At 42.0% G+C, this 9,906-nt stretch overlaps 1 protein-coding gene across 1 annotated transcript; it reads left to right on the top strand.

Annotated features, from left to right (window-relative positions):
- Nucleotides 1-636: 636 nt before the first annotated feature.
- On the top strand, nucleotides 637-3,231 carry LOC143908476 (uncharacterized). Its single transcript, XM_077426155.1, has 2 exons — nucleotides 637-1,314; nucleotides 1,420-3,231. Exons 1-2 carry the CDS (start codon nucleotides 1,275-1,277, stop codon nucleotides 2,451-2,453), a joined length of 1,074 nt encoding a protein of 357 aa, XP_077282281.1. The 5' UTR covers nucleotides 637-1,274; the 3' UTR covers nucleotides 2,454-3,231.
- The last annotated feature ends 6,675 nt before the right edge of the window (nucleotides 3,232-9,906 follow it).

Raw genomic sequence — 9,906 nt, 5'->3', positions numbered from 1 at the left:
TGGTCCAAAGATATCGAAATTCAGAAATATTCAGAAATATTCTACCAAATCTACTATGGATTATTGCGACTGTAGATTACAATTATATAATCACAGTAATTTCAAATCCAGGTCGCTGCCTGGTCTGCCGAGATCAGGAGATCTTTTTTTTCGGCAATCAAAAATTCCAAGAAAATTAGCGTGTCGCTATAATAATGAGGGATGTTCGAAAGATTGCACCGCGTGATAAATTACAGTAATAAAATATAAAATTTCTTATATTTCTTTACCTCTGTATGTCTTATAGTTATTAATTCGTCAATTATTATAAACACGATCAGATATGTTTAGATTAACATAATTATTTTTATTCAATACCTATCTATTGGCTTCATTCAGTAAATACTGCCTGCACTCCGCTTCTCTGAGCAAGAAACGCACTGCATCTTCTTGCTGAGGTAGGCATTGATTTACCAACGTTTTGAGATGCCTCAGTTCCGGTAGTACTACTCCGGAAGCGCATTGACAGCATCAACGAGTTTCTAACAGCAGCTGATATTGGTATGTAGGAGCAACATTCAACAGCTAGTAATTTTCTCTCTGTGTACTTGTGTTGACTCTGCTCCCAACAAATCGTTAGAATGTCTTCCGTTTCCAGCGGCTCTTCGGCGAGCTTCGCCATTACGACTAAACCTGATAAAAAAAAAAGAAAGTGACCTTTAGTAACAGGTACATGACATGAGAACGGACTTGGACGTGGTGGACGGCCCAAGGAGAGAGGAGCGGAGAACGTGGTGCGAGAGGAGAGAGAAAGGAGAGAGAGAGGCCGGAGGAGGTGGATTGGATGGAGAGGGCAGAGAGGAAGATGAGGAAGTGAAGGAGACGGGAAAATCGAAGCAGGAGGAGAGAAACGGAGGATGAAAAAGGCGGAGTAATATGGAGGTTAGGAAAGAGACTGATAGAGCGAGAGGGGGGAGACGAGCGGGGGCAACGGAACTGATGCGAGAGCAACGCGGCGCTCGCGCAGGCGCGCCGAGGGTGATGAGCGCGGAGGAGGAGGATAGTAGATACGGCAGCGCGGGACAGCAATGGGCGAGAGGTTGTGTGGAGAAAGCGGAGAGGATAGAGGGCGCAGCAAAAGGAAGAAAGTGAGACGGCGGCGTTGGATTGCAGATGAAAAGGGCTGGCACGACTGAGAGGAGAGGTAGGGAACCGAGAAAAGTTGGACGCACTGGCAGAGGTGAAGTGTAAAGGAGGAAAGTATACAGAAGGTGAAAAGAAAAGGTGTAAGGGAGATGCGAAGGAGAAAAACCGTGGAGGAGCGGACGGAGGACTGTAAGTAGAGGAGGAACAAGAGAGACGAGGAGGAGGCGGAGACGGACGGAGATAGAGGGAGAAGAGAGGTGCAATAAATAACATACATACGGCTTGTTTATACAGGGATAGGAAAAGAGACGATGGCAGGGATGGGGCAAAGGTCGAAGGAGACAGAGTGGGTGGAGGAGATCAGGAAAGAAGTTAGGAAGATAGGCCAGGAAATCAGGGAAGAAATAAGACGGGAAGGAAAAGGCATCAGGAAGAAATTAAAGGAGATTAGAGTGAGGTTGGAGAGGCTGGAGGAGGGGCGCTGGCGGTGCGAGGAAAGCGAGGAGCAGGACGAGGAGGAGGAAAGAGAGACAGATGAGAGCAACGGGTGGAGAGGGAGGGAAAAGGAACCAGCGAGGATGAAGAGGAGTAACAGGAGAGTGGCAAGAAAGGAGATGACGGAGGAGGATGGAACGGAAGGCAGCGAGGGAGGTTGGAGTGAGAAGGAGTGGGGAACAGACCGGTGGGAGGAGGTGGCCAGCGAGGAAGATAGGAGAAAGGAGGAGGAGAACATGTACGCGGCAAGAGGACATACACAGGGGGAGGAAAAAGGGGGGAGAAGGAAGGATGAGAATAAAAAGGAAACAGAAGGGAGAGCGAGCAGGGAGAAGGAAGACAGAGGCTACAGAGAAGAAAGGGCGGCCAAGGAGGGCAAGGGAGGACCGGAGGAAAAGAGTAGGGAGGAGGAGGGAGCAGAAGAGAGGAATAGAGCGCGGAGGGCGGCAGAAGACAGGGAGGAGGAAGTGAGGAGAAAAAGGGAAAGGAAAGAAAGAGAGGAAAAAGAGGAAAGGAAGGAGAAGGAGAGGATGCTTGGTCAGGGGGAAGGCTGGAGATTGGAGAAGCGGAGAAGCGAGGATTTGGAGAAAAGGAAAGGTAGGGACAAAGGAGAAGGGCCGAGGGAGGAGATGGAGAGAAGGAGGAAGGAAGAGGAAGAGAAGGCGAGGAGACTAAAGGAGAGAGTAAAGAGGCTGGAGGAAGAGAGAGAGCAAAAGGAGAGAAGAAAGAAGAATGTAGTATGGAGAGGGTTGGATGGGAGGGACGCGAAAGAAAAGAGGAGCAATCATGGTACGGGTAGCAGAGAAGGTACTGGGGAAAGAGCCAAATATTAGAAGGGTCTGGGAAAGGAAAGGGGAAGGAGGGAGAGAGGTTTTGATAGTGAAGATGGAGAATGAGAGGGAGAGGGCAGAGTTGCTGGGAAGATTTGGGGAGGTTAGGCAGAGGTGGGGGATTGGGGTGGACGAGGACCTGTCGATGGAAGAAGGAGGACAAGGTGGAGGATGCTGGAGAAGGAGAAGGAAGAGAGGGACAAGGGAAGAAGAGCGAGGGTGGAAAACAGGAGACTGTGGGTGGATGGAAGGGAGATAGAATGGAAGGAGGAGGAGGGAAAATGGGAGGAGGTATAAAGGGGAGGGAATAACGTTGATGGCTAGGAACGGGAGGAGGAGGAGAAGGGGAGGGTGCTAGAGGATAGAAGGAAAGCGAGAAAGAGGCTAAGGGTAAAGAGCGGAGGACAGATAGGTGGAAGCGAGGATAAGAGAGAGAGAGGGAGGGGAAATTAGAATAGGAGAGAGAGTGGAGGAGAAGAGGAGAGCAGGAGTGAGAGGAGGTAGGAGGTGGAGGAGAGCACGAGAGAGACGGAGGAGAAACTCCACAGGAGCGGGGAAGAGGATCAACAGACCCAGGGCAGGAGACAGACAGGAAGGAAGAGATGAGACAGGAAGAGGTGGAGGGATAAGGGAAGGGAAAAAGATTTATTGTGAGGTCGCAAAAGGCCAGGAAATGAATAAAGGGGAACTTTTGTAAGAGGTTTGGGTACGTTCCTCGTTTAAAAACGCCTTGTAAACCCTGCGGGGAAATGCAATAAACACATACATACATACATAGTAACAGGTACATTCAGTATATAAGCAAAACACATTTTTTAATTATAAATGTATTTTATACATTGCAATATGTAGTACATAAGTAGAAACAAACCCGACTCCTCTTTTCAGAAAGAATAAATCTTATTGTATTTAAATCTATTAATCCTAAATCGATAAACTGTATTTTTTTTTTTTACTAACCAGTCAATATCATTTGTCGCTCGTCCTCTTGCGGCCTCTTTTTTATAAACGACGGTTAATGATGATGGTGGTGGTGGTGGGGTGATTGTTATATTTTACCGGTTCAACAGGAAGCACTGAGAGCACACAAAACAATAATTCTAACGCAGACGGAAGAGAATCATAAGGTGACATGTCGAGCAATTCGTCGACTACGCTCCTATCCTATTCCCTGTTTTTTGAACTTTAAACGCTGGCCACAAACACGGCTAACTGAAAACAGTACATGTTAGATAATTAACAAAAGGAGGTCCATTTTCTTATTTATGGTATGCTCTTCTTTTCTTAAATAACACAGGGAATGATGTATTACCGCTTGACAAAGCTTTATAAGGATGCAAAGTGATATTGGGTCTCTTCACACTATTGAAAGAACGTTCCCTTAACAATGGATGCTCAGCTTCAAGCACTTCATTCCACTGCTTGGATATCTTTACGTGCAGAGTTGTCGCCGCAAAGAATTGCACTTCGTATGACTGTAAAAATAATAGGCCTTGTTACACACACATATATATATGTATATAAAAGAAAAGAATCAGCTATCAAGATCCGTATTAAAGATTATCTCACCAGTAATTAAGTCTAGAAAGAGGATGTCTCCTTTATTTGTCGATGAGGCATATATGTTGATAGTATGTGTAATTTTTTATGGATAGAAGTCAATATCACTAATATTTAAAATGTTTTAACGTCAAAAACAAATTTTAGTCTACTTGCTGAACTTGAAAAATAAATGCAATATACAATATAGGTATACAATAAGAGAAAAGTATTTTAACCAACTTCAAAGATAATTTAAAAAATTAATTAAATTAAGACTTCATTTTTAAAATTTAAAGTACAATGTATGTATTAATAATCGATATTAATGTCGCGTTGTATTCGATTAATACAATTGCTTCGTTTGTGTAGAATGGAAATCCTAACAACGTATATACACGGCGAGGTGGGGGTTGATTTCGGTGTTTGGACTACACGTCCGGATGGCTGTAGCCATATCATCATAAATGTGCCAAACTCCACTGGGGAGCAGGCAGTATGAGATATAATGGTCAGAGTGTGAGTCAAAGGCTACTATTTCGGCCAACCTGTAAATGTAACAAACCAATTAAAAATAATTCTTAAAATGTGTATTTAAAAATACAATAAAAAAGCATATCATTATACAAACCTGTATTCAAAACTTATATCTTCGTGTTGAAGTGTCAGTGTAGCTGGCATTTGCTTCAGAGCGTATGTCTTTCCTGTCGTACATTTGATATTTGAACGTATATCAAGTTCAATCATAATGTGATTTCCTGGTTCTCTCAACCACGTGTACTGTCCCAGACAGGGGTCACGGCATTTTATCTTGAAAATCGGTGATCGGAAGTGTAAAGCTGTCTCCAAATAGCCAAACCCTTTATTTACAATGTTCCTGTGATTAGGCGCTAGAATTATTGTCCCATAAGTTCTACCTTTGCAGTGCGAACAAATCTCCGTATTCTCAACACTAGGCTCCGAGGCTAGCGTTTTGTTGGCCACATTCGCAATACTGTCAGTAGCATCGATAACGTACGATACAACCCGTACTTCTGTCTGTATGTGCGGTTTACAAGAATACAGGTTTTTAAGAATTAGAATTCTCTTGCGTAACATGGCTGGCGTTGCTCTTTTCTCAATTAAATTACACACAAGTTCCAATGTGGAATTTTTGGAACTCTTCAGGAAGTTGAAGTAATTGACGTCGTCAATTGCAGGCCTCATGAGCGCGTAGAGTAGTGCGTCGAAGGCGCACGTATTAATGACGTAATAGGACTTTATTTCGCCATTTTCTTTGATTTTGACAGGTAGACAACGCGAACAGTGTGGTAGCAGTGTGAATTTCTTCTTCTGCGCGACTAAATTATTTCTGTGTCGAATTTCGGGATACGCTGTAAAGAATTTACTCATCTTTCTTGGGTTTCAATTACACAGTTGTCGTTCGTCTGACTTTGTACCCAATTGTGATGCTTTTGCGCTGAACGTTGGCCGTATATCTAGCAATTCACTTTCGCTGGACATGTTAATCGACGGGCTATCTGAAACGGCCAATTTCGTGTCGCGATGCACAATTGAGTTTATAACCGAATGAGGTGATGTATGAGCGCTCGACTTTGGTTGCCCTTTCACATTTAATTCGAATTCACTGTAATTAGTGCTCTGCAGGTTCAACGTATTGCTAGCCGAATCGGTCGATTTTTCCGTCGTGCAATAGGAGTGATCCACCAAATGCATTGCTCATTGGTTCAAAATTCTCGTTCGCAATGTTGAGGCCTGTAGACAACCCCGGCCAGTTTTCCAAAACATCGCAACCGTTCGAAATTTTTCCATTCAGATTATTTGTTTCAAAATCATCGTGCAATTTTTTGACAACCGGTAAAGTTAAACCATTAACAAGAGCTTCGATATCTTTCGATGACAAATCAACAAAACACGATATGTTTTCATCATTCAGGTCGAATGTATCACTCTCGAGCTTATCCGCTTTATCTTTTCCTCGCCAATTTTCCGTAGCCAGTAAGTCTGAATCATTACAACAAGCTTCAATACCGTTCCATCCCGTTTCAGCAAAACATGGTACATCTTCGACCTGGTTGTATTTTGTCCGCAGTTGCACAGATTCCTTGGGAGATTTGTTGATTCTATCTTCCTTGTTGCTCAATAATACTTGATGGAAGAGCGTTCTTTCTTCGTTGATGTTTGATTCAGCCTCTCCATCAGCGGATCGTTCGGATGAGACGTGCAAGCATTTTCCTCGATTGCCAGGTGGCAACTCACTCAAATACGATATGTCTACGCTCCTCTTTGATTCAATGCTTGGTATACATTGTTTGGCATTGAAATTTATCATCTTTGATGAGAAAAGCGAAGTTGCACCAGCGATGTCACGTGCTTGCATTATTAAAAATTTATCGACGCGCAATGGCCGGTTAGTGTTTTTCAAAACTCTGGTCTTAATATCATTGAAATAACCTTCGACGTAACTCGAAGTTGCATGTGAGGTGCCACAAGCCATTCCGACGCTAGTCCAGAGCGGGAACTCTTTAGCCCGACTCGAAAGAAGCTTGACGAACTCTGGCAGGTAAAACGGATTCAGATCTTCACCATCTCGTTGTATATTCCCGGCCTTTGCAACTTGCCTGTCGACCCATTTTTCAATGCAACTGCTGCTTTCGTCCAATTCGTCAGGTTCACTTATATGCTCTGCTTCCAGATGTTTAGGCTCATCTTCTGAAAAGCTCTTCAAGTTTGTGTCAATATTTATACCACGAACTGCTATGCAATCTTCAAGTTTCTTTTTTGCTTCTTTCGCTGTTCGCACCTCCGAATAAACGAGTTCGGCGTCTTGATGAGTTTGAAGACCTACGACACAGGTCAGATAAAAAATTTCTTGGAAATTGGAAAATTTGGTGCATTCTACCATCATAGCAACGCAGCGAACGAAGAAGTCTTTGATGCAAGCTTGACGCACTAACTTCCAGCAACTCCATCTGTATACGGCATGGATCAGATGAGCTACATCCACTCGAATCAATGTGTCTGATCTTTTCTCCACTCCAACTCCCGATATTGCACTGAACATGGTATTAACGTATGATTTGATCGTCTGGTTATTGAAGGCTAGACTGATGCCACACAAGAACGCACGCGAATAATCGCACACGGCCTGACTTGGCTTGGGGGCACCTCCTCGCAGCCACTGCCTGAGCCACAGTTCGATGAACTCAGTGGTGTGTCTTTCCGATAACATCTGGTGAACAGCAATTGTAGTACCATCAAAATTTATTACAATCGCATATAAGAAGATATGACCTCTACGACCTGTTTGATCAATTTTCTTTACGACACTTCCCGTCGCATTTTGTTCAATCGACAATATTCCTTATATGCATATAATTGAGCAGGAATACTATACGTAACATGAAACGGCAGCAATCCGACATTGTGTATGAAACCTGCATATACAGGATTCGATGCCATTTCCTCGATAGTTCGTACCAGATCTCGCCCATCTTTTTTTTTATTCCTAGTTCTGCGTTTATTTCTTCCATTCGTGCTTGTTGGCATACATTGCCACTGGGAAAAGATGGAGGTTCGGTTTCCTTACATCGCATATTTTCCATTGCATATCTTTTCCGCCACACAGAACACCCTTCGGTTTTTAATTCTTTCCGTATTTGTTTCCGTCGTTGGCCGTTCAAGGGGCGTTTGACTAACTCGTGATTTTCCAACCGAGTGTCTCGAGTTTTAATTTGAATTGTTAAACCCTCAACACAGGTTTGTTTTTCTGCGTCACCTCGAAAAGTGTTTACACAAACTTTGCTTTTGCATGACCCGATTATTTTGATTATATATGTCGTATCGTCTGGAGAGAGAATTACCTCGGATCGCTTAAATACAAACGCGCAAGGTAGTCGAAATTGTTGCCAAAACGAGATTGAAATCTCGTTTGTCTATACCCCTGGCTTCAGTTTTAGTTTTGGTCTTCCAGAGTTCGCCTTAGTGTCTGACTTGATAATATCAGGCTTCATCTCGTTCCACTGTTGCTCGGTCAGGACCAAATCAAACGTATCCAGTTTTTTTCGTTATTCTTCAATTCAAAAGATGTCTCAAAGGATGCATCGCCATCAGATTTTCCATTGCTAATAATAGACTCTTCCAAACCAGAATTATTGTTCTGATCGAATTTCGGTGGAACAACTAAGCCCATTTCTTTTCTGGCGGTACTCAGAACACAATTTCTATCATAGTACAAATTGAGATAGCAGGCCTCAAAACTCCATTTTTTGTTCAACGCAACAGACATATCTTTCCATACCTGGTGTGACCAGGGGGGTAGTGGGTCACTTTTAAAGTATTGCATGTATTTTTTTATAATTTCGATAGTCAGCTCGGGTGGTACAGCTGACTTCTTCGGCATATTGCTACTGAAAACTCCTGTAACACCAAGAATTATGGCACGCCGTTTTGCTATTTAATACTATCATAAAAATTCTACCAAATTAAATTGATACTCAAAGAAAAGAAATTATTTTATGTTTAGACATATTTATAATTCATTGAATTATTATTAAGCTATTACATAATTGAAAATGCAGAATTAAAATTATGTCTAGACAAAATATTAATTCTGAATTTATTTTATGTTATGACATAAAATGTTTTCGGAAATTAAAATTATGCACATAATTGTAATTGCCGATTTTGAATTATGTACATAATTTTAATTTTACAATTTGTATTATGTACATAATTTTAATTCTTGAATTTTTATCTACATAATTTTAATTCTTGAATTTCCATTATGTACATAATTTTAATTCTTGAATTTCTATTATGTACATAATTTTAATTCTTCAATTTCTATTATGTACATAATTTTAATTCTAGATTTTTTATGTACATAATTTTAATTCTTGAATTTCCATTATGTACATAATTTTAATTCTTCAATTTCTATTATGTACATAATTTTAATTTTGGAATTTTTATGTACATAATTTTAATTCTTGAATTTTTATTATGTACATAATTTTAATTCTTGAATTTCCATTATGTACATAATTTTAATTCCTGAATTTTTATTATGTACATAATTTTAATTCTTGAATTTCCATTATGTACATAATTTTAATTCATGAATTTTTATTATGTACATAATTTTAATTTTTGAATTTCCATTATGTACTGTCACGACTTTTTCACTCCCGAACCGCTCCGAGGCGTGTGCCGGATCAAAAGGAGTAAGGAGAGCGGAATGACGGGCCTCTCCGACGATTCCCTCGCACCTCCGACACTTCGCGAAACGAATTTACCGTTGGGCGCCAGACGCATCAACGCGCGTCCGCGAAATCGCGAAAGAAAACCAACACGAGACGCAAAGCGAGACGTGCGGATGTGCGAGGAATCGGCTAGCTCGACCTAAGGGCTGGGGCGGGGGTGAGGAAGGGCGGCGCGATATTCGGCGGGGTGACACGTCATAAATAAGGCCACGAACTCAAGCAATTAACAAATCAAAATAACATTTATTCGTTAGAAATTCACGCGTGAACCAATAAAAGCCGAGTCGGCTTCGGTCGGTCAGACAATCATATCCTCAGTCGCGCGAGCGTCAGAAATGAAACAAAAGAATTAGTAATAGCGCGGACACCAGAATAAACGAGGTTCGGCGTTATCGTATAGTAACGCGCAGAAGGCGCTGCGACTATCTCAGAACAGTATGACAAAACTTACAAGTAATATGGAACATCGACGGCAAACACGAAATAAGCACGGAATTAGAAAATAAGATCTCGCAGGAAAAGTCGCGACAGGACGATACCTCACGCTCGGAGTGCGTGAACGCAACGCCGGGAGTCGCGCGAGAATTCTGTCGCCAATTATCTTAAGCCTAACGCAAGTACGAATCGTGGCGTAAGCCACGTCCCAACGTAAC

Source organism: Temnothorax americanus, unplaced genomic scaffold, assembly GCF_048541705.1.
Source record: "Temnothorax americanus isolate GAGA-0224 unplaced genomic scaffold, ASM4854170v1 Scaffold96, whole genome shotgun sequence".
Classification (NCBI taxonomy): domain Eukaryota; kingdom Metazoa; phylum Arthropoda; class Insecta; order Hymenoptera; family Formicidae; genus Temnothorax; species Temnothorax americanus.
The sequence above is the reverse complement of the archived record's forward strand: the minus strand, read 5'-3'. Positions and strand labels throughout refer to the sequence as shown.